The 24884-nt window shown below is 45.8% G+C and overlaps 1 protein-coding gene across 1 annotated transcript in view; it reads left to right on the top strand.

Annotated features, from left to right (window-relative positions):
* Positions 1-24884, top strand: part of MSH5 (mutS homolog 5) — an 88934-nt gene that overhangs the window by 19362 nt on the left and 44688 nt on the right. The window contains exons 7-14 of the mRNA XM_030194736.1: positions 8354-8389; positions 9122-9204; positions 10408-10453; positions 16404-16542; positions 19912-19974; positions 21679-21807; positions 22959-23031; positions 23790-23899. Coding sequence (XP_030050596.1) covers positions 8354-8389; positions 9122-9204; positions 10408-10453; positions 16404-16542; positions 19912-19974; positions 21679-21807; positions 22959-23031; positions 23790-23899 — 679 coding nt within the window. The remainder of the gene's footprint in view (positions 1-8353; positions 8390-9121; positions 9205-10407; positions 10454-16403; positions 16543-19911; positions 19975-21678; positions 21808-22958; positions 23032-23789; positions 23900-24884) is intronic.

Below are 24884 nucleotides of genomic sequence, written 5' to 3'. Positions count from 1 at the left end.
GAATGCAAATGAGCTACTCGTTGTAGCTCACTTGCATTCTCTAGTCCTTCGGTACCTGAGTCGGAGAATCGGGACGTCCCTTTAGATTAGGCTCCTCTTCCTGGTCTCTTCAGCCAATCAAAGCGGGCTTAGCTGGCTGTTGTCAGCGAAACGCGCTCTGATTGGCTGAAGAGACCAGGAAGAGGAGCCTAATCTAAAGGGACGTCCCGATTCTCCGGCAACCAGGAAAATAGAAAAATTTCGCTGTGGAGGGGTAAGTGGCGCGGCGAAGACTCAAGAAGGGGGAAAAAAAACACGAGCGCTGGCAGAACAAAAAACTGCAAAAAAAAAAAAAAAAAGACGTCTCTCAAAAGTGCAGGGAGAATATGTCCTTAAAGGATGCCCCTCACATGCGCTCCCTGCTTTTTTTTTTTTTTTCTTTTTTACCTTTTTTGGGGGGCCCTTTTCCTTTCCGATTCCCTCACAGGAGCCCTAACAAGAGGTCAGACATCTCGTTAGGGTTCCTAAGGTAAGGGAATCGGAAAAACATTAGTGCATCTGATTATAATGGGCTGCAACAGTACTGCAGCTCATTATAATAGCTTTTCAAACATTTGCATTCCGTTTTCGTTGCCTGCTACCGTGTCAGGGAAAATGCCTTTAGTGCATGCCCGGGGTGAACTACTTGCGTTTTAAACTGGCTGGAACCAGTTTAAAACGCAAGTTGTGGGCTCGTTAGGTTTTGTGCATCTGGGCCTCTGTTTCTATCAGGGTAGTGATATTTCGGGTCCATGTGCCTGTGCTGAGAGGGAGAGCAGCGCGACCATTGTGTTTAATTGTTTGGCTGAAGCAGGTCGTCGTTGGTGCGGTGCTGCGTTCTTCATGTCTCTTTTGAGTGCGCTATGGCGGGCAAGCTCCTCCGTTGCCGTGCGTGTTCCCGACGCAGTATAGAGACACCGGGCAGTCCGTGCCGTCTCTGCGGCGAGCCGGAACAGCTGTCCGCGGCTCCCCCGGTTTTGTCTGCGGAGGGACCAGTGAGCGCCGCTTCTCCTTTGCCTGCAGTTTCGCACGAGAGAGTGTCGGCGGGAACGAGCGCCATGTTGGCTCCGGCGCGGTCAGCAGAAGCGGAGGTTTCGGCGGAAACGGCCGCCATTTTGACTCCGGCGCGATCAGCGGAGGCGGCGGTTTTTGGTCCTGTTTCCCCTATGTTGGTTCAAAAGGGGACTTCTGAGGGCACAGGAGGAGTTGGTTTTCCCCCTGATTTTGTTTGGATGCTGTATCAAGCATGGAAATCGGGGCCCCCCCAGTTGGAGGACGGGGGTAGCTCCATGCCCGCTAAAAAACCCCGTGTAGAGTGGGTTGATGAGGGGGATTGTTTTTCTCTTGGGGAGTCTGAAGGGCACCTCAGTGATTTTGGAGAATCTGAGGGTTTCGAGGGCTCTCAGGAGCCGGAATGTTCCGTTCCTGGTGAGGATCCCTCTGTGGTCAGAAGTTTTCATAGAGATGAGCTTGCAGAGCTCATTGATCAGGTGATTTCCACCCTGAGGTTTGAGCAGTCAGAAGCCCCCTTGGGAGAGGCAGGTCAGGTGGACCCTTTAGTGAAAGGCATTCAACGCAAAGCGCGGTCCTTCCCTATGAATAAGGATCTCAGGGAGATGATTTCTCAGGAGTGGAGTGCCCCAGACGCTCCTTGTAGGGTGTGTAAGGCAATGGCGAGGCTCTATCCTCTGCCGCAGGAGGATAGAGACTCCTTTAAGGCTCCCACGGTAGATGCAGTGGTCACGGCGGTCACCAAGGCTACAGCTATCCCGGTGGATGGCGGGACCGCACTTCGGGACCCCCAGGACAGGAGGTTGGAATCTTTCCTTAAGCGTAGCTTTGATTTGTTGGCCCTAGCCCTCCAGGCCTCTGTCTGTGGGGGTTTAGTGGCTCGAGCCTGCTTTTGCTGGGCCGAGAAGCTCCTTGACGATTCAGTAGAAGTCGGTTCTTCGGGGGTTCAGGAATTGGCCAAGTTAGAAATGGGCTCGTCCTTCCTGTCTGATGCCCTGTTAGATTTGTTTGAGGGCGTCAGCCAAGAATATGGCCCTGGTGGTTGGAGCGCGTAGGGCCCTCTGGTTGCGAGGATGGGTTGCAGATGCGGCCTCTAAGGCCAAATTGTGTTCTCTTCCTTTTAAGGGGTCTATGCTCTTTGGCGAAGACTTGGCTAAGTTGGTTTGGGGCCTTACTGATGCTAAGGTTCCTCGTCTTCCAGAGTTTCATCCCAAAGCCAGTTCCAGAGGTATGTCCGCACGCGGTCGGCTTAAAGAAGCTCAACGGTATAGGCCAGGTAGGATTAGTGGAACTTCTACAGGTCGTTTTTTCCAGCGCACCCAGTCCTTTCGAGGAGGTCGCCGTGGGGGCCGTCACTTTTCGGGCCGTGGCTTCTCCTCGGGGGGATTGGGAGCGGCCCATAATTCCCAATGAGGGTGTGCGGGTTCAGCCTCTGGTACGTATAGGGGCTCGGCTGAGCCAGTTTTACCAGAGCTGGACCAAGATCACGTCAGACAGTGGGTGCTCGAAGTGGTGAGAGACGGTTATGCGCTAGAGTTCGAAAGTGCAGTACCCGAAGTTTTTCTAGAGTCCCCTTGTCGTTCGCGGAGACTTTGTGGCGTCTCCTCAGTCTGGGAGCAGTAGTTTTGGTTCCTCCAAGTCAGCAACGCTCGGGCTGTTATTCGATCTATTTTGTAGTAAAGAAAAAGGAAGGTTCCTTTTGGCCTATTTTAGAACTCAAGAGGGTCAATGCGGCACTAAAGGTCCCGTCCTTTCGCATGGAGACACTGCGGTCAGTCATTGTTGCGGTTCGGCAGGGAGAGTTCCTGACTTCCCTGGATTTGACAGAGGCTTACCTTCACATTCCCATTCGTCCGTCGCATCAGTGTTTTCTTCGATTTGCTGTGTTGGGGAAGCATTTTCAGTTTTGTGCCTTGCCCTTCGGTCTCGCGACAGCCCCTCGCACCTTTTCCAAAGTCATGGTGGTGGTAGCGTCGGCGCTGCGTCGGCAGGGGGTTCTGGTGCATCCGTATTTAGATGACTGGCTGATTTGGGCCAAGTCGAGAGCGGAGAGCGAAGCAGCTACCGCTCGAGTGGTGGAGTTGCTGGAATCTCTTGGTTGGGTAGTGAACCTCAGCAAGAGTCATCTAGTTCCGGCACAGTCTCTGGAATATCTGGGGGTGCGTTTCGAGACAGGCGACGGTCGAGTGTTTTTACCATCTCTTCGAATTGCAAGCTGCAGGAGCTGATTCGTCATTTTCTTGCGGAATCTCTCCTGACGGCGCGGGATTATCTGCAGGTGCTGGGAATGATGGCGGCAACTATAGAGGTGGTACCCTGGGCCAGGGCTCACATGCGGCCGTTGCAGACAGCTTTGCTCAGTCGGTGGTCTCCGCAGTCGCAGGATTTAGAGGTGCGCTTGCCCCTGAGTGCAACCCCCTGTCTCAGTCTCCGCTGGTGGCTGAACACGCGCAACCTGGAAAAGGGAATGCCTTTGGAACCCCCAGAGTGGGTGGTTCTCACCACAGACGCCAGCCTCTTGGGATGGGGGGCTCATTGTCTCAGACAAGTAGCGCAAGGGCGCTGGTCCTCGGAGGAAGCTCAGTGGTCCATCAACTGGTTGGAGCCTCGGGCCATTCGCTTGGCTCTTCAGTCCTTTCCAGTCTCTGCTCCTAGCCAAGGCGGTCAGGGTGCTATGCGACAATGCCACAGCCGTAGCGTACGTCAACCGGCAGGGAGGCACAAAGAGTCGCACAGTTGCGGAGGAAGCAGCCCGGTTGTGCCAATGGGCAGAAGTCCATCTTCAGGCTCTGTCGGCGGCCCACGTAGCAGGGGTGGACAACGTGGACGCGGATTTTCTGAGCAGAAATACTCTAGATCCCGGCAAATGGTCTCTACATCGATCGGTTTTCAATCGCATTGTGGTGGTATGGGGTCTGCCAGTGATGGATCTCATGGCAACAGCGGGAAATGCACAAGTACAGCGGTTCTACAGTTGCAGACGAGATCCTCGGTCGGAAGGAATAGACGCCCTTCTGCTACCGTGGCCGCAGGGGCTACTGTATGTCTTTCCTCCGTGGCCGTTAGTCGGAAGTATAGTTCAGCGCATCGAACGTCACTCGGGACGGGTAATTCTGATAGCTCCAAATTGGCCCCATCGTCCGTGGTTCGGAAATCTGGTGCGTCTGGCAGTAGCAGATCCTCTTCCGTTAACAGAGACTGTATTGTTGTGTCAAGGTCCGATTGTTCTGCCGGACCCGTCTCCATTCTCTCTTATGGCCTGGCTCTTGAAAGGCACAGGTTGAAGAAGAAGGGCTTTTCTTCTAGGGTTATTGCTACGATGTTAAGTTCCCGCAAGCAGTCCACATCCCTGGCGTACGTTTGAGTCTGGAGACTTTTTGAGCACTGGTGTCGAGATCGGGATGTGAGGCCTCTGCGTTCCTCGGTTCCGGAGGTGTTGGAGTTTTTGCAAGATGGTTTGGACAAGGGTTTGGCTTTGTCTACTCTGAAGGTGCAGGTAGCGGCTTTGTCTTCTTTTCGTGGAAAGGTCCAGGGGAGGTCTTTAGCTTCTGCACCGGATGTAGTACGTTTTCTGAAGGGTGTTAAGTTGCTTCGGCCTCCCCGTCGTCGGTTGATTCCTCCGTGGGATTTGAATCTTGTTTTAGAGGCTTTGGTCAGGCCTCCGTTTGAGCCTCTGGTCTCGGCTACAGTCAAAGATTTGTCCTTGAAAACAGTGTTCTTGGTAGCTATTACGTCAGCGCGTAGGGTTTCGGAACTTCATGCTTTGTCTTGTAGGGCTCCTTTCTTATCCTTTTCCAAGGAAAGGGTCTCCTTGAGGCCAGTGCCCTCCTTTTTGCCCAAGGTAGTTTCGGAATTTCATGTGAATCAGACCATTTCTTTGCCAGTTTTAGGGAGTTTGGCAGGGGATTCGGAGCAGCGGCGGCTTGCTAAGTTAGATGTGAAGCGAGCTTTGCGTTGTTATCTGTCTAGAACTCGGGAGTTCAGAGCCTCGGATCGGCTGTTCGTGCTTCATGGCGGTCCAAAGAAGGGGGCTGCGGCTTCCAAGGCCACTATAGCCCGGTGGTTGAAGGAGGCGATTGCGTCTGCTTACGTCTTGAGGGGCCGGGCAGTACCTAAAGTCTTTTCAGCTCATTCCACAAGGGGAGTAGCGGCCTCTTGGGCGGAAAGTAGTATGATCCCCCCGCTAGATATTTGTCGGGCGGCGGTTTGGTCCTCTTTGCATTCGTTTGTCAAGCATTATAGGATTGATGTTCATGAGAAGGAAGAAGCAAGTTTCGTGGCAGCTGTTTTGTCCTCTGGCCTTAGAGGGTCCCGCCCGTAGATTGTTACTGCTTTGGTACGTCCCAAGCATCTTGACCGGTCTGGAGGGTTGCTGAGGAAGGTGAAATTAGATCTTACCTGCTAATTTTCTTTCCTCTAGACCCTCCAGACCGGTCAAGGGCCCGTCCAGTATGTTCTTTCGGCCAGAAGGGGTTCTTTCAGTATAGTGTTGCGTTTGGCAGCTGATGACTGTTGTTCAAGTAATTTCAGACGCCTTGATCCAGCTTCTGTTCTGGTTTGGCTCTGTTCCAGGTGTGGCTTGGTCTGTGGCCTGCCTGTGGAAGCACATGGAAGATGTTGGAATTATGCTATGCCCACGTACAGGGTTCTGGTTAGTTTTATTTGTTCTCTGCTTTGTTAGAGTTATACTGGCTAGTGGAAGGACTGCATAGGTTATATAGGCAGTGTTCAAAGTTCAGTGTTTTCTCAGTCTCCCTCTACTGGTAGGAGTACATAACCCAAGCGTCTTGACCGGTCTGGAGGGTCTAGAGGAAAGAAAATTAGCAGGTAAGATCTAATTTCACCTTTTTTTTAAATCCCAAATTTGTTTTTCATGTTATTTAGAGGATCCACTTTAGATACGGCTGCCAGCCATGTAACCACACCCCTTCTTCCTGCATTATGAAATGTTGAGTGAGATATAGGGGAGAGGTCTGTCTGGATATTATATATATAGGTTAGAAATTAGAGAAGGGAGTGACTAGAAAACTTACTTTAAATGTCTTCTTCTGCTTTGATAGTTGCTAGAGGCAGAATATAAGGCGTAATATCCTCACCAACCTACTTAGCACCATCGCTCCTACTATCACCCCCCACCATCTGTCATATCCTCAACCTCTCTCTCTCCACTGCAACTGTCCCGGACACCTTCAAGCATGCTGTGGTCACACCACTCCTCAAAAAACCATCTCTTGACCCTACCTGTCCCTCCAACTACCGCCCCATTTCCCTCCTACCCTTCCTCTCCAAGATACTTGATTTTCTCTCCTCTCATGCCATCCTCGATCTGCTTCAATCCGGCTTTCGCCCCCTACACTCGACAGAAACGGCACTATCTAAAGTCTGCAATGACCTGTTCCTCGCCAAATCCAAAGGTCACTACTCCATCCTCATCCTCCTCGACCTATCCGCCGCTTTTGACACTGTCAATCACAACCTACTTCTTGACACACTGTCCTCCTTTGGGTTCCAGGGCTCTGTCCTCTCCTGGTTCTCCTCTTATCTCTCCCATCTTACCTTCAGAGTACACTCTCATGGTTCGTCCTCCTCCCCTATCCCGCTTTCTGTTGGAGTTCCTCAGGGATCTGTCCTTGGGCCCCTCCTCAATGTACACCTCTTCCTTAGGCTCCCTGATCTCATCTCATGGTTTCCACTATCATCTTTATGCTGACGACACCCAGCTGTATCTCTCCATACCAGACATCACTGCGGAAACCCAGGCCAAAGTATCGGCCTGCTTATCTGACATTGCCGCCTGGATGTCCAACCGCCACCTGAAACTGAACATGGCCAAGACTGAACTTATTGTTTTCCCACCCAAACCCACTTCTCCTCTCCCTTCACTCTCTATCTCAGTTGATAACACCCTCATCCTCCCCGTCTCATCTGCCCGCAACCTCGGTGTCATCTTCAACTCCTCCCTCTCCTTCTCTGCGCATATCCAGCAGATAGCCAAGACCTGTCGCTTCTTCCTCTACAACATTAGCAAAATTCGCCCCTTCCTCTCTGAGCACACCACCTGAACTCTCATCCACTCTCTCATTACCTCTCGCCTTGACTACTGCAACCTACTCCTCACCGGCCTCCCACTTAGCCACCTATCCCCCCTTCAGTCCATCCAGAACTCTGCCGCACGTCTTATCTTCCGCCTTGACCGATATACTCATATCACCCCTCTCCTCAAGTCACTTCACTGGCTTCCGATCAGATACCGCATACAGTTCAAGCTTCTCCTACTAACCTACAAATACACTCGATCTGCAGCCCCTCCTTACCTCTCTACCCTCATCTCCCCTTACGTTCCTACCCGTAATCTCCGCTGTCAAGACAAATCCCTCCTTTCAGTACCCTTCTCCACCACCGCCAACTCTAGGCTCCGCCCTTTCTGCCTCGCCTCACCCCATGCTTGGAACAAACTCCCTGAGCACGTACGCCAGGCCCCCTCCCTACCTATCTTCAAATCATTGCTCAAAGCCCACTTCTTCAATGTCGCTTTCGGCACCTAATCACAACACCTCTACTCAGGAAATCGAGACTACCCCAACTTGACATTTTGTCCTTTAGATTGTAAGCTCTTCTGAGCAGGGACCGTCCTTAGTTATTAATTTGTACAGCGCTGCATAACCCTAGTAGCGCTCTAGAAATGTTAAGTAGTAGTAGTAATAAATCAAAATCTTTTGGGAATATGTTAATTGTTGCTGATTTTACTCTTTTCTGTCAATGTACATTATATAAGTACATAAGTATTGCCATACTGGGACAGACCAAAGGTCCATCAAGCCCAGCATCCTGTTACCAACAGTGGCCAATCTGGGTCACAAGTACCTGACAAGATCCCCAAAGAGTACAATACATTTTATGTTGCTTATCTTAGAAATAAGCAGTGGATTTTCCCCAAGTCCATTTTAATAATGGTCTATGGACTTTTCCTTTTTTAAACCCTGCTAAGCTAACTGCTTTTACTACATTCTCTGGCAACGAATTCCAGAGTTAAATTACACGTTGAATTGTTGATACTGCCACTATCTGGATAACTTCTGGGACCACCCTAGCTCCGTCTATGATTTACTCTGATACTATCCACATAGTGCAGAGGAAGTTTGCTAGGATTTTCAGAGGCACTGTCTAGATAGTGCCTCTGAATATCCTGCTCAGCAGCATTTATCCAGATAGCAGGTGCTGTTGCCTGGCTAAGTGCTTTTCAATATTGACCTGAATGTTTTTCTTTTTTGCCAAAGGAATATATGTAATTTCTTTTTACCTTATGCATTTATATTTTTTTAAGGACTGAAATTGTGAATATGGACCAGGATACCTACTGGTAAGTGAAAGTGTGTAAGTACCTTGAACATTCCCAACTCTTAGAGAGTCAACATAACATCAATTTTACAATATTAGTGAATTAACCATAACTAACAAATTCACCACATCAGGAAATTAACTTAGCAAAGGTGTTTATCATAACCATAAAGTCACTGCTTTCAAAAAAGTTAGAGAGATGTGGTAAGAACGGCTGCCTTCGAAAGCTAATCAAAAAATGTATTAAGCTATGTCCAATAACTACTACTACTACTACAAATCATTTCTATAGCGCTACCAGTCATACGCAGCGCTTCACAATTGAACATGAAGAAGAGACCGTCCCTGCTCAAGAGAGCTTACAATCTAAATCAGGACAGACAGACAGGACAAATAAGGGATAAGGGTAAGACAGATAGACAGGACAAAAGGTTTCATCTTTTGGATCAGTGAATCCAGACTGCCCCAATTTGACTGCCCCTATCGGACCGACCGTTCACTTGTCTATTAGATTGTAAGCTCTTTGAGCAGGGACTGTTTCTCTTTGTTAAATTGTACAGCGCTGCGTAACCCTAGTAGTGCTCTAGAAATGTTAAGTAGTAGTAATTTTCTTTCCCATGTTTTATTTTGTTTTATTTCTATTGATTACCTAAAACAGTTAGTACATCAGCAAGAACTCCAGATGTGCTCCAGTTGTTTTTGCCTTGAGAAGCCTGGTGTTATCTGTTCCCACTAATTCTCCAATTTTCTCCAGCGTATTACAGATATTTAAAAGTGAGGTGCACCCCTCTGTGTACAAGCTAGCCACAGGGCTGAAGGAGGGTCTTAGTTTGTATGGTGAGTGTCCTCTGCTTTCTTGAGAATTGACTGACAGAGAAATGTAGAATGTGACAACAGGTGAAGGACTTCCAAACACACCAAACTTCCCTCCTTTCCTTCTGCCCTGTGAATGTTTAGCTCTCAGTGGCATTTGTCTATTTTGTATATCCTACTTGCTATGTTAGGATTTTGTTTTGCTAAGTGCATCCTGAGTATTATTTCCCTATTTACCTCTCCTCTCCTTGTTTATAATTTTTGTAAACAGCTTAGATACTATGGGGTCTATATTCAGCCGGTGGCAGTGAGCATTTTGCTGACCGTTGCCAGCATTATTCCCGACCATGCCTGAGCTTTGGCACCGAATATCTGGTTTAAGCAGCACTGGCTAATGTATGGCTGATTAAGTTGATATTGAGAACTTAACCAGCCAAGGGTTGCTGAATAAACATAGGACTGTGTTTTATGCAGTCCCATTTATGAGGTTACCCTGGCCGCTTAATTGCTGGATATCGGCACTTAAGTGGCTAAATGCCGACCCCACCCCTGGAATGCCTTTGAAATAGCTGCTGGGGCATCCCGACCATTAGGCCACCTGAGGCAGGGTCCTCAGGTGGCATTCATCAGGAGTGGCACCTCGGAGGGACGTTTTACCTCACGGTGACGTTCCAAACCCAGCAGCGGCAGCGATTCCCATATGCTGTCCTGCGGCCGCCTCTTTGATGTAACTTCCTGTGTCAGAGGCTCAGGCAGCCACAGTAAAGGGAAGAGGTGGGTACCGGCGGCGGCAGGGCAGCGTATGGGAATCACTGCTGGGTTTGGAACGTCACCATGAGGTAAAACGCCGCGAAGGGAAGGGGGGGGCGGCATCTCAGCCTGGGAGGGGGCTGGCACGTTAGCTCCACCTCAGACGGCATCTTGCGTTGGGTGGCCCTGAATAGCTGGCTTTCACTTAGGCGCTAGCTGCTAATTTTCAGCAGAGATAACCGCTTAAGTTCCGCTGAAAATTAGCGGATAGCCTCGAACAATCAGTTTAATCAGTCAGCGGCTATTTCTGGCTGTTTAAATCATTTTGAATATCAACCAATACATTTATAGGCGATATATTAAATAAAATTTAACTTGAACTGTACAGGTAGTACAGCTGAAAATGGCAGCCATGCCTTTGAAAGTTGACATAAAGTTCTGGCAGTGGTAGGTTAAAGTTTTCTGCTTTCCATTCAGGGATTATGAACCGCTGCAGGTCTAAGTGGGGAGAGAAACTTATGAGGTGAGCTGATCTGTTATTTCCCTCCTGTTCAGTTGTGTCTCACATGTGCGGGTAAACACATTCACACACACACACCATGCGCACGTGCACACAAGGGCACATATGCACTAAATCACTAGATCTGGCTCTGTACCACTATTGGGGTGTTTCTCCAATACATTATAGCTTCTGGCTGTCATGTCATTACTGTACCAAGTTTCTACTAGTTAATGGGTTATTCAACTTTATGTACCACCTTTCCTGCAAGCATAACAAGGTCTCGAGTGCTGCAATGCTAACTTAACTGAGGAAGAGCAAGTTGGCAAATATCTTCATGCAATTGCTAATGACAGGCCTGAGGGGCCCTGAAAACAAGCCGTAACCCATACTAGAGAGTATTTTTTTAAAGGGTTTTGATAGGTGTAATGGTTAAATGTGATGTTGTGCATTCATATGGACAGGGAACAACACATTTTCCTTTTAAGAGTGAAAACTGTAACCCAGGAGCATCCCAAGCCGGAATTGAACCCTGTATGACACTCCCCCTGGCATCCTCACCCTGCCCACTGCGTTGCGGCCACCTCATGGGAAGACAGTGGACAGAGAGAGATTTTTGCACCCCAGCTCCCATGCAGCCTGTGCACTGCACTGTTCACAGAGCCCTGGGTCATCCCTGCTTTAACCTTTAATCTTCTTTTCCTCATCAACCCTCCAGACCAGTCCAGATGTATGGGTATATGCTCTCTTGCCAGCAAGTAGAGACTGAGAACTACTGGCTTGTGACATCAACTTATAACTAGCCTGCAGAGCATTAGCCAGCCAGTGCCCAGCAGGTGGTGGATGAGCTATCCTGTGCAGCCTGGTTCCAGTCTGGTATTCTGATTTCTTGAGGACACCCCTGCATGATCTCATTAGGATTTGGCCAAGAGTTTGGTGCTGTTTGTGTCCGCCCACCATTTTCAGTGACTTAGAAACCGGTCTGTGGATATCACTTAGAAAGCCTAGCTTAGTAAACTCCCCTTCAAAGGGAAGTAACTATTTGGCAAGGATCTTGAGAAACTGGTAAAGAGCCTAGGAGAGGCTAAGATGCCTCAGCTCCTGGAGCATCATCCCAGAGTGTCCGGTCAGGGGATCTCCTCTAGAGCAGTGCTTCTAAACCCAGTACTCAGGACAAACCCAGCCAGTCAAGTTTTCAGGATAGCCACCATAAAAATGCATGAAATAGATTTGCATGCACTGTCTCCTTGGTATGGAGATATATCTCATGCATATTCATTGTTGATATCTTGGAAACAGAGAACTGGGTTGAGAAGCACTACTTTAGGGGGCACTCCAGTGAATCTAGAACCCTCATCCACACTCTTATCACCTCTCGCTTAGACTATTGCAACTTGCTTCTTACAGGTCTCCCACTTAGCCATCTCTCTCCTCTTCAATCCGTTCAAAATTCTGCTGCACGACTAATATTCCACCAGTGTCGTTATGCTCATATTAGCCCTCTCCTCAAGTCACTTCACTGGCTTCTTATCCATTTCCACAGACAGTTCAAACTCCTCTTATTGACCTATAAGTGCATTCACTCTGTAGCTCTTCAGTATCTCTCCAATCTCATCTCTCCCTACATTCCTCCCCGGGAACTGCGTTCACTGGGTAAATCTCTCTTATCTGCACCCTTCTCCTCCACTGCTAACTCCAGACTCCGTTCCTTTTATCTTGCTGCACCATATGCCTAGAATAGACTTCCTGAGCCGGTACATCAAGCTCCATCTCTGGCCATCGTCAAACCTAAGCTAAAAGCCCACCTTTTTGATGCTGCTTTTAACTCCTAACCCCTACTCACTTGTTCAGTACCCTTATTTTAACATCCCCACCTTAGTAATTCCCTTATCTCTTGTTTGTCTGTCCTAATTAGATTGTAAGCTCTGTTGAGCAGGGACTGTCTCTTCATGTTCAAGTGTACAGCGCTGCGTACATCTAGTAGCGCTTTAGAAATGATAAGTAGTAGTAAGTAGTCGGAGGTATAGATTGGGAAGACTGAGTGGCATCCAACAGAACCAGTTTTTGTTCCAGATTCGATCCTTTCAGGATAGTTGTAGAGAAGGAAGAGAGTTTGGGGTCAGGAGGCTGGGAGGCTCCTCGAGGACCACAAAGAAGGCATTGGAGCCTGTCTTATAATTCCTCCCTTAGGGGGGCGGTTGAAGCTGTTCTGCTAGATCGTAACAACTTTGCATCAGTGGGTTTTAGATGTTTGCAGATGTTATGTCCTGGAGTTCACTTGTCCTCTGACAGATGTGTTTGTAGAGTCTGCCTGCCATTCCTGGTTGAAGATCGCAGCCATCAGAATGACACTGGACCAACTTCGGCAGCTGGAAGTGGTTGCCCCAGTGCTGCCGAAGGAAAGGAGCACAGGCAGATATTCCATCTACTTTGTGGTGCCCAAGAAGGAGGGCTTGTTTTGTCCCATTTTGAATTCAGAAGAGTGGAGTCTGGCAAAAGAGTTCTTCATGAGCATTGTGCAATGATGGGGATGGCCAATCTCGGATCTTGCGATGATGGTCAGGAACATGAAAATTCCCGATTTCTTCAGCCAGAGAGAAGAGAGATGGTAGGGACAGACACCCTGGTCCAACTGTGGACAAAGATGGGACTGTTCCACATTTTTCTACTGTGGCCTTTGGTGGGCAGAATCATTTTGAAATTTGAGAGGCATCCAGGACTGGTGGCATTAGTAGCTCTGGATTGGCTGAGGAGGTTGTGGTACAGGGATCTCATAAGACTAAAAGTGGGGGATCCTTTGGTACTATCCAACAAGAAAGGGCAGCTAGTTCAGAGACTCGTATGAATGCAAGCATGGCTCTTGAAAGGACATGGTTGTACAAGAAAGAATACAAGTCGAGCCATAGCTATCTTGCTAAAGGCCAGAAAGACGTCAATTTCCCATTTGAGACTTTGTGTAGTGAAAGGCAGGTGGTGTCTTTGAGGTCCACTATCCCAGAGATTTTGAATTTAGATGTTTGCACAGGGGGTTGATTTTAGCATCCATGAAGGTGCAGGTAGCAGCTCTAGTGTGTTTCAGAGGCTTGGTGCAGGGTAGAGCCTTAGGAACACATCCAGATGTTATGTGACATGTGGAGGCCTTTGCAGCGTCAAACCAACAAAAAGAAGGTCCAAGTCTCCCGCAGAAAGCACATAGAAAACAAAAAGAGCGGGAGAGAACCAAAATAGACCAGGTCCACACCACAAAAGAGTAAGAGCACCAAAAGGTTTATTAGGACCCTACACGGTCCGTGTTTTGGCCAACCGGCCTTCTTCAGGGGTCTTCAAATTGACGTATACAGATGTACCTCCAGAATTCTCTTGGAGTGAAAGGCATAAACGCTGGTGCTGTCTAAAATCGAGCGTAGGCGTGAATAATGGCCGAAACATGGACCGTGTAGGGTCCTAATAAACTTTTCGGTGCTGTTACTCTTTTGTGTGTGGACCTGGTCTATTTTGGTTCTTTTCCGCTCTTTTTGTTTTCTATGAGGCCTTTGCAGCACCTGATGTTTCTGCTGAGAGATCTGAATCTTATTGTCTTGGCCTTAGTGAAAAGACCATTTGAACCTCTTAAGGGTATCTCCATTATTGAGAAGGTTACGTTGGTTGCCTATGAGATCTAGAATTAAATTTAAAATTGCTTGTCTAATATTGAAATCAGTTTATGTTTTTATTTCAGAGAGATTAGCTCATCGTATAAGAATTCCTATGCATTTTTTAACTGCATCGAGTACCCATTTATTGAAATTAGATTATCCTTCTTTCAAAAGTATTTGTCAGAAAACACAGGGGCCCTTATACAAAGGCGCATTAGGGGAAATGGAAATGGGACGATATACCGCCTTTCTGAGGTTTTTGCAACTACATTCAAAGCGGTTTACATAGTATATTCAGGTGCTTATTTTGTACCAGGGGCAATGGAGGGTTAAGTGACTTGCCCAGAGTTACAAGGAGCTGTAGTGGGAATCGAACCCAGTTCCCCAGGATCAAAGTCCACTGCACTAACCACTAGGCTGCTCCTCCACACTATGCATGTGCAGCACGCACCTAAATGGAACTACTGCCAGGCTACCATGGCCCCCCTGGCGATAATGCCTGGATGATTTATTTATTTATTTATTTTCTAACACATGCATCATTTCTGGTGGTAATCTGCAGTTGGTGCATGCCTACCAGTCACCGCGTGTGTAGCACATGAGCCCTTACCGCTAGATCAACGGGGGGTGTTAAGGGCTTAGGCTGGTTTTGGACGCTCGCCGGTTTCAGTTTTACCACATGCCCTTTTCCTGTCCCATTTAAAAAAAAAAAAGCCCTTTTTTGCAGACATGGTAAAAACTAGCCCAGTGCAGGTCCAATACATGTGCCTACACTACCGCAGGCCAATTTTTACTGCAGCTTAATAAAAGGACCCCTCAGTTGGGACTCACTTTTGCTTACTTAGGAGCTTCAGTCTGGAATCAGCTTCCTCTTCAAATTAGACAAATTGGTATATACTTGTATTTTTGTAAAGCTCTTAAGACCTATATATTTGTGACAAATGTTTGGTGTATTTTTGAATTGTACACTTCTGTAACCTCCCGCATACGTTGATGTTAACTTGATTATAATTCACACTGAACCTAATAGGATAGATGTAAAATATAAGAACTTGAATAGAGTGAAGACGGTGTTTCTAGTGACCATTTGTTCAGCTCGGAGAGTTCTGGAGTTGTAGGGCTTGTCTTTTCGGGAGCCATTCCTGGTTTTCTCCATAGAGAAAGTAGTTGTCTGACTGATCGCATCCTTTTTTCCACTTAAAGAATGTCTTTGTTCCACATTAATCAGTCAATTTTGCTGCAAGTGTTTAGGGAGGAGACAGGTGGAGATGAGGCTGAGTGTCTGCATAGGTTGGATGTGAGATGAATGTTAAACTGTTACCAGAAGAGAACGAAAGACTTTAGGATGTCAGATAGATTGTTAGTGCTGTTTGGGGGAGCTAGGAACGGAGAAACAGCATATAAGGCAACATGGGTGTAGTGAATCAAAGAGGCATAGAGTCAGCATACATTTTCCAGGGTCATACAGATACCCAGTGTTTAAGGAACACACAACTAGAGGTCAAAGTTCTTCATGACTGGGGTTTTGGGGAGGAGCTGAAGGACAGATCAAATATCAGTAGGTGCAACAAGAGGTTCTCCTTTTCTTCTCCTCCTGCTCCACTCATTTGAATTTCTCAATGATTGTTTTCTGGTTTGTCTGTTGTGGGTTGCCCCTGGTTCTGAAGGGGAAGAACCTTTTTTACTGCTTTGTTGTAAAAACAAATATAGGCTGACTGAGTCTATACATGATATTTATAAGGTGATTTCACAAGCCAGTGGTTCTTAGTCTCCATCTGCTGGCAAGAGATCATATCTCCACACATCTGGACTGGTCTGGAGGGACACAGGGAAAGAAAATTAGCAGGAAAGATCTAATTTCCCCTTACTTTTGTTTTCAGCCGTATGTCACCAAGCAGTGTCAAAGCTGCCTTATAATTGGTGGACTCCTGGTGATGCACTTGATGGTACATTTATAGTGATGCCAGTGCATGGTCACATGCAGCTGCCTGGCCAGTCATAGTGCTTGACTTTTTCCGAGCACTCCACAGCTCTACCTCCCCCTGCCTGTGATGGTGGGAGAAGTGAAGAGAATTCAGTTTAGCTTTCCTGTGACAACCTGCCTTTGCCACATCTGAAAGAAAACAAACTTCGTTATTTTTCCCTCTTCACTGTACTGCACTCAGGAAAATGATTTTTCAAAGAATGTTTGTTTTTTGGCTGTGATGTTTGACAACAGGGCCTGACTCATATAAACAATCAATCTCTTTGTGTTGTGCACACTGTACTCCTCCCCTACCTCTCCCTTGTGTTTATTGTGGCTTTTGGCTTTCCTCCTTCTTTCACCCTCTCTGTGGCAGGTTGTGGTTCATGCAGCCCACCCAGGACCTAAAAGTACTGAATGCACGTCTGGACGTCATCCAGTTGTTCATGCTGGCCCGGAACCAGGAGGTGGTGCAGACGCTGCAGGACTGTCTGAAGAACATCAAAAACATACCAGTAAGGGAAACATGTGCTCTCCTGTGACAAGTGACATGGTTTTTCATCAATAAGCAAGATAAATCAGCAACACAAAGTGGATGATGGCACTGACACAGAATAACTCTCTCTAAGCTCAGAAAGATCCAGAAACATTTTTCACTTTGACACACTCATCTTCAGTATTTTTTTTGTCTGCCGTACTGGTGGAATTCATGACCAAGTTCTCTTGCATTTTTTCTAACTGCTTTGTATTGAATTTTTATTTATTTATTTATTTGCTTGCTCGCTCGCTCGCCCTGTGGTCTAGTGGAGGAAATGTTTTATTTCTTCAAAGTCAGTTTGATATTGCCTTGACAAAGTGGGGGGGGGGGTCAAGAAATACCTCCAGTGTAATAGGAAACTGCTTTTATCACTTGGCGAGACTGAGTTTGAATTGCCACCACATATGGCTGATGAGAAGTGGACTCTTCTCGAGGGGAGTGGAGATCAATCTTTCACTTCAGAGTTCATGGGGCAGTTCCACTGATTTTGAAAATCCTTTCTCCCATTCTCTTACTGTCAAAGAAGTACCAGATCTCCTTCTCCATGATCCCAGGATAGAACTTGGACAATCTAAATTTTCCGAAACAAAATCACTCTTGGGAACATCCTCTCACAAGCTGAGCAATTGAAGATGTTATGTGCAGCAGTACCAGGCAGCAGACACATCTTATGAATGTTGGTAATAAGCATATCTCTGAGAAGCTTCCTCAGTTCACCAGCAGAGCAAAAGCTTTCACATCTTTCCCTCTCTCCACAAGAAGGCTGTCTGGATGAGACCCTGAAAAAGAAAAGGCCTTATATTACTGAAGATAAGTTTCCGCATGGTGCCGAGCACTGCTTAAATGAAGGAAACACCAAGGTATTGAAGTTGTTATGGAGCTGAAAAGTACCAGCTGCTGCCAGCACTGAAGAATATCACCAGCTTGATGGCTATAAGATGTCTCTCATTTGTTTTGATGTCAACTTTCTGCTAAGGAGTTTACTGCAGTTATACCTCCATCTAGTCAAGGCAAGACTACAGTATTCCAGTAATACTTTCTAAGCAGTCTGAAATGGAGCTAGTTCCAGAGGCAGATGAAACTTCTTCAGCCCCATCAACCTCAGCAGAGCAAAATATCTCAGTTGAGGACTTCAAACAATACATCAAGAATTTTGTTATGGATGTGCCTCCTATAATGCAACCAGATATGGCAGTTCCCAAAAGAGAAACCAATACGTTAGGATTCCCCACAGTTGGTCACAAGAAGCAGCCAACCGATGGATGTTAACCAGCCTGTTTCTAAGTTTCAACCTCAGAGCTCAAGAGAAGAGGTCTTGTACATTTCATCACCACAAGATCAAACATCACAACATACCCATTCATCATTCTCAAAATCCAATAACTCCTGGGACATAAAGCCTCATCACAAGGTTACAAATCAGCAGGTCCATCAGATCCCTTTCCTACTCTGACTGTAAGCTCTGTTCTACCTAAGGACACGACCTATCCAGCAGTTGTCCAGAAGATGCCAAAGGAGCTACCATTTACTCTGCAGCAAAAAGCAGAACCTCATTTTGCCTGATCCAATATATTGAGATGCTAAATGAAGTTGTTTCTGTTGGTCCCTAGATTTTTTTCAGAACTTAAAATCTCATATGTGGTAGACTTCAGTATCAGGACTTCCGGTTTCTAAGAGACTTGACATAAAACACAAAACCTAAGAAGCTCCTGGCTCTGGCAAAGTGCAACCACATCAGTCAACGTGTGGTACTCGAGCCACCCTTGTAAAAAGCAAATAGATTGAAGGAACATTCTTCTGTCCCTCCAGGCAAAGGCAACAAAACACCAGATCTAGTGAGTAAAAGAGCTTGATATTCATATCAAGGGATGTGGATTCATTTGAAATGACATCGAAAATGTCAGTAACATTTCCCCACGTCATTTCATGTTGTTTTTTTGCCCAAACTGACAGGAAAAAGCTGACATTTCAGGTTTCTTCCTGTGTTGTAAGTGCAGAGCACACTCTTTCAGAAGAGTACACAATATTCCCCAAGAGTGTGCTCTCTTGGCAAACAGTGCACCCTATTTGCTTTGGGGTCAGTGTCGTGACTATTTACGAACCGTGCACACACTTACTCATTTTCTGGATAGATGCGCATCAGTTATATATACTTGCATGGGGCATACAAGAGTTCATCTAGTTTGAAGACTCCATTCCTCCATTTTCTGAAGCCAACTTTATGGCTAATGTTCACGATGCCGAAGAGTGTGGAAAATATTTGATAAGATCGGTATACAGTGTTTTGACACCTCCTCTTGCACTTCTGCAACAGCATCTGGCTTGACATAGTGCTTCAGGTCTTTGTGAACATGGAAGCTTGCAGATGCACCATGCTCAGGAAAGAAATCTGTTCAGAGAGAAAGTAAGAGATGATGGATCTCATCAAAGACCATTACTTGATCCTCCAGACATTATCTACAGTATCATTAGACCAATAGTAGTCTTTCAACAAGCCTTTGTTCTTCCAATAGATTACAAAAGTTTAGTTATCAATCAAAACATTACTCTTAGTATCACCAGCCCATGTGGCCATGTAAGATATTTGTGCATGCTCAAAAGGGTCCATGGATCATTCTGAGCTCTGAGAGAGATATTCATATCAGTTCCATTGGATGACGATGCTCATTTGTATGGTTGATTCATTGTTCTGTCTATGGAGAACCCCCATTATAAATAAGGATATGCATGGGAAACAATGACAGGAAAAAAAACCTTAATTTTTTTTTTCTTTGTCATAAATAGTACACGCTGTTGTGCATTGTTTCTCGATAGTATGCACATGCAGTACGCAGTTATGACATTGTCTGAAACAAAATAAAGCAAAATAAAAATTATCATGAATAAAAACATTTTTGAGCTGTACATCCCTATTATTAAAAAAAAAACATTTTCACTTCCCCCTCAATCTGCTTCCACCAATTACCTTGCCCTTTTCTCAGCTCTCTCTGTTGATATTGGCCAAGCCACTCTTTCCTACTAAGCGATATTGCCTACTTTACTCTTTTCACTTCTCTTGCTGATAGTAATATCCTACTAGCCATTGTCAATGACATTTTTGGCTTCATTCTTCTCTCTCTCTAGTGAAACTCACCCTTCACCATCCTCTGGTCTCTCTCAGAGATACTCTCCTCCTCCTCACTGTTCTCCCTTGATGACAGGTCTCCTTATCTTTTTTTTTTCTCACTGGTGACACCATCCCTTCTCTTGTCTGCCCTGGTGATATTATCCCTCTAGTTCTTACTGGTGACACCATTGGTGAAATCCCTTCATTGTTCTCTAATTAGAACTGTGTGTCCTCTTGCAGTTGATACTGAAGCGGATGGCGCTCTCCTACACCAAGGTTAATGACTGGCAGGCAGTGTACAAGGTAATAATAATATAATAATAATAATAAAACTTTATTTATAACCCACTATATCTATAAATGTCTAAGCGGGGAACAAACCACATACAAAATTTAAAGACAAAACAAAATTATTTCTTTGCTCAACAAACTATAGAAAAATTGCTATATTAAAATAAAACATACAGTAAATTGAATTTACGTGGTATTAAAATAATACATCAAAGGAACCAAAAGCCTGAAAAAATAAATGACTTTTTAAAGCTTTTTGTAAACCAATCCATATTCTGTATTAAACGAAGTTCAGTGGGCACTGCGTTCCATAATTTCTGACCTCTGATGTAAAAAAATAGGTGATCTACATTCTTCCAAATAAACCTGCTGAAATGAAGGCAAATCGAGTAGCTGTTTCTGAGATGATCTCAGAGAGCGAGCAGTGATAACATCTTAGAGTGGCACTAAGAGTTGGTGAAATATTACCATTCAGTATTTTAAAAACTAACAATCAAATTTTAAATTCAGTATGAAATTTTACAGGGAGCCAGTGCAGCGATTTCAAGATTGGAGTAAAACTCTCACCATGCTGAAGTTCTCTTCACACTGGAGCACCTAAGGGGCATCGTTATCTGAGCCTTCAACACTTTTTCAGTAGAACAAAACGTTTTGTAAAAACAAAACAAAGCCAAAATAAAAAAGAAAAGAAATAGAAAACTATGGAGAGTAGGAGCAGAAGCATATAAATGCCATACTGGGTCAGAACAAAGGTCCATCAAGCCCATTATCCTGTTTCCAGCAAAGGCCACTCCAGGTGACAAGTAGCCAGCAGGATCGCTGAAAACCTATCTCTTCACCAAAGCCTATCAAGAAAATCCACAGCTAATTACAATATAACACCACTCATCCCTTACTATGATTACCTTTTATAATTGTTTGATTAGACTAACTTATGATCCTTGTTATCCTTGATATCTCTGTAACATCAACTGTATCTTTTGTACCCTGATATGGTGATGCCATAACAGGTCTCTGTAAGCCACATTGAGCCTGCAAATACGTGGGAAAATATGGGATACAAATGCAATAAATAAGAATCACTCTATTCCTTGTTACACCAAGGAATGTGCAGTGGCTTTCCCAAGTTTACCTGGCTAATAATAGTTTATTGCAGTGGTTCCCAAACCTGGTCCTGGAGGCACCCCAGCCAGTCAGGTTTTCAGGATATCCACAATGAATATTTGTGAGAATGGAGGCAGTGCATGCAAATCTCTCTCATGAATAATCATTGTGGATATCCTGAAAACCTGACTGGCTGGGGTGCCTCCAGGATCAGGTTTGGGAACCACTGGTATATTGGTTGTTGTTGTTTTTTTTGTTACATTTGTACCCCGCGCTTTCCCACTCATGGCAGGCTCAATGCGGTGGGGCAATGAAGGGTTAAGTGAAACTTGCCTAAACTATTTTTAAACCCAGCTATGGTAACTGCTTTCGTCATGTCTTTTGGCAAAAACTGTGTTAAGTGAAAAAAATACTTCCTTCAGTTAGTTTTGAAAGTGATTGCTATCTGTCTGTATAGAATAGTGATGCCACGGGGAGAGGAATGCAGAACTGCTTTTATAAGCGTCTTTTTCATCAGCAAAAGTGTGTCCTGAAGATCATTGGTGCCTTAGTTCTAACATGTGTTGGCTGCTCTTTTTTTTTCTCTCTCTTTCTGTCCTCCACTCTTTGCAGACAGTGTACAGTTCCCTGTGTATCCGGGACACTTGCCGCTCCCTGCCACAGTCCATCGAACTCTTTGCCAGGATCTCTCGGGTTTTCACTGATGACCTCCACTACATCGCCAGTCTCATCAGCAAAGTGGTGTGTATCCACTGCTACGGCTGTCCCAGCCACAAAACTCTCTGGCTAAAGTCACACAGAGATCCATGTTCAAAAGATATTGCCAGCAATGGTTAAAATTCCCCCTCCCTTGCTTAGGGGATAAATTATGTCTGGGCAATGGGTTTCCTGTACTAAATTGATCCAGCCCAAAAAAAGTTGGCACTGAGGGTATTCCCAGGGTGCAGCTGCACATTGGCTGGTTAGTGCTGATCTTTGGTGCTGACTGGCTAGCATAATTGTTGTTGGGGTAACTGAGGCCATCCAAATAAGAGGCCTAAAGTTAACCAGAGTTTGTCCAGTTAATTTTACACTGGAAATTCAGCCCAAGGAGATTCAGGCTGAATATCCAGATAAAATTAACAATCAAAGTTGCCTGGTTTAACATTTCTCAAATGTAGCCAGCTAAAAGTTGGCCTCATGCAGAATTAGCAGCACTCATTCTCTTCACTGTGCAGCATTGTCCTCCACCATACCAGTCCAGAGCAAATGAGTTATGCCCTTCAGTCAGAAAGTAAGAGACAGAGAAGTAAGAACTATGTGCTCTGCCCTCTTGTAGGGCAGCCATTTGCTTTTCTGTATTCTCTGTCTCCAGCAGATGGTGATGAGCATTCCATTCAGCTGCTTTCTGGACTGATCTGTATAGCTCCTAGACCCACTTGAAGAATTGATACCCCAGTGAAACTGTTTTGGTGGCGGAGTGGAGCAGTAGCCTACTGGTTAGCACAGTGGGCAGAGAATCTGGAGGACTGGTTTTGATTCCCACTGTGGCTCCTTGTGATCCCTGGGCAAGTCACATAACCCTCCATTGCCCCAGTACAAAATCTTAGACTGTGAGCCCACTAGGGACACAGAAATTACCAATATTATAAAGAAAATAAGAGGACTCACACTTAAAGAAATTGCACACACTATCAGACAGGTGCATGGATATGATTTCAACTAGGATAGGAGTGGATAATCAAGTCCTGCTACTGTAAATGCAGCCAGTGTTAGTCCATGTGTATATGACTAGCAAGTTAGTTGCTTCTTCCATTAAAGGCTTACTCGCATGTGGATCCATGTGTGTGTCAGGCGGCTGCACTTGTGTGTGCCTTATCACTCTCTTATGCTCTGTATTTCCTCACCTGTAGGTAGATTTTGAGGAAAGCCTGTCAGAGAACCGCTTTATTGTGAAACCCAATGTGGATCCAGCCATTGATGAAAGTAAGAACTTCGGTTAGATTTGACGCCCATAAGCACCAAGCTTATGCACCCCTTCCTCAACTGAAATAAGAGGCTGGGAGGGGGTGGGGGGGCTAATCCTTCCTAGCCCATACCACTTGACATTCTCCACCTCTGTTGCCACTGCTGTTGCCTCTTCCCAGTACAGCAATAAACAGAAAGCTATAGCCTAATTACCATATGCTGTGTGAAAATTACTACCACACGAGCTAACTCACAGGCCAAACCAACCAATGCATCGTGCGGACAGTAACATGCATGCGTACATCTCGTTAATGGTGCTCTTTCTTCTGCCCGCGGTTGCTTTCCACATAGGCCAATTGCAGGATGACCACACCCGAAAAGTCCCATTTTCTGGTGGGAGTCTCTTTACCATCCCAGTGCTAATTTGTAGTTCCTGATCAGTACTGCAGGTAATACCAGAACTCGCCAGTGATATCCGAAAAACTAGGACTTAGTCTTCATGCGGGATGGATTTGTGCACTAGAAATTTTGCGTACATCATTCGTTTCCACAACCACTACATTCACAGGGAACATCAACAATTTCCAATTCATCAAGGACAAGTTGATTCAGTCCTAGTTTTACCCTCCAGTTCCATCTATTGAAGTTGCAGTTTCCACTTTTTCTAAGCAAAACAGAAATTACATGTCCACAAGACCAACAGGGAAGGAAAAAAAAACAGATGTGGCTTAACTGCCTGGTGGCCCTGTTCTGCTATCTTCCCCGTTGTCTTGCAGAGAAACGGAAACTGATGGGCCTCTCAGACTTCCTGACTGATGTGGCCCGCAAGGAGCTGGAGATCCTGGACAGCTGCATCCCATCCTGCTGTGTGATTTACATCCCACTAGTGAGTGAGATGGGCGTGGGATGATAAATGAGATGGGGGTGGGAGAGGGTAGCCTTATCCTTCACCTTCCCAAACTAAGGACCTACACACACAGACACACATGGTTGGATTATTTATTAGCAGTGGGACACGGTAAACGACCCTGGATTGTAAAGGGTAGGCTGGCCAGGCCCGCTTTTACTTCATTATATGTAAGGACTAGAGTTCCTATTTCTCTAATGAAAGTTGAACTACAAGTACAGAGAGGCAGGGATATGTGGGTGAGATATGATTTCCCATGTACAGCCCAGCTTACTACTACTTATCATTTATATAGCGCTACTAGACGTACACAGAGCTGTACACTTGAACATGAAGAGACAGTCCCTGCTCGACAGCTTACAATCTAATTAGGACAGACAAACAGGCCAAATAAGAGATAAGGGAATTACTAAGGTGGGGATGATAAAATAAGGGTACTGAACAAGTGAGTAAGGGTTAGGAGTTAAAAGCAGCATAAAAAGGTGGGCTTTTAGCCTAGATTTGAAGACGGCCAGAGATGGAGCTTGACGTACCGGCTCAGGAAGTCTATTCCAGGCATATGGTGCAACAAGATAAAAGGAATGGAGTCTGGAGTTAGCGGTGGAGGAGAAGCGTGCAGATTTGCCCAGTGAACGGAGTTCCTGGGGAGGAGTGTAGGGAGAGATGAGAGTGGAGAGGTGCTGAGGCTGCAGAGTGAATGCACTTATAAGTCAATAAGAGGAATTTGAACTGTATGCAGAAACAGATAGGGAGCCAATGAAGTGATTTGAGGAGAGGGCTAATATGAGCATAGCGACACTGGCGGAATATAACTCATGCAGCAGAATTTTGAACAGATTGAAGAGGAGAGAGATGGCTAAGTGGGAGACCTGTGAGAATCAAGTTGCAATAGTCTAAGCGAGAGGTGATAAGAGTGTGGATGAGGGTTTTGATAGTGTGCTCAGATAGGAAAGGACAAATTTTG

The sequence above is a fragment of the Microcaecilia unicolor genome, chromosome 3 (assembly GCF_901765095.1).
Source record: "Microcaecilia unicolor chromosome 3, aMicUni1.1, whole genome shotgun sequence".
Classification (NCBI taxonomy): Eukaryota; Metazoa; Chordata; class Amphibia; order Gymnophiona; family Siphonopidae; genus Microcaecilia; species Microcaecilia unicolor.
This window is presented reverse-complemented; position numbering and strand designations above follow the sequence as displayed.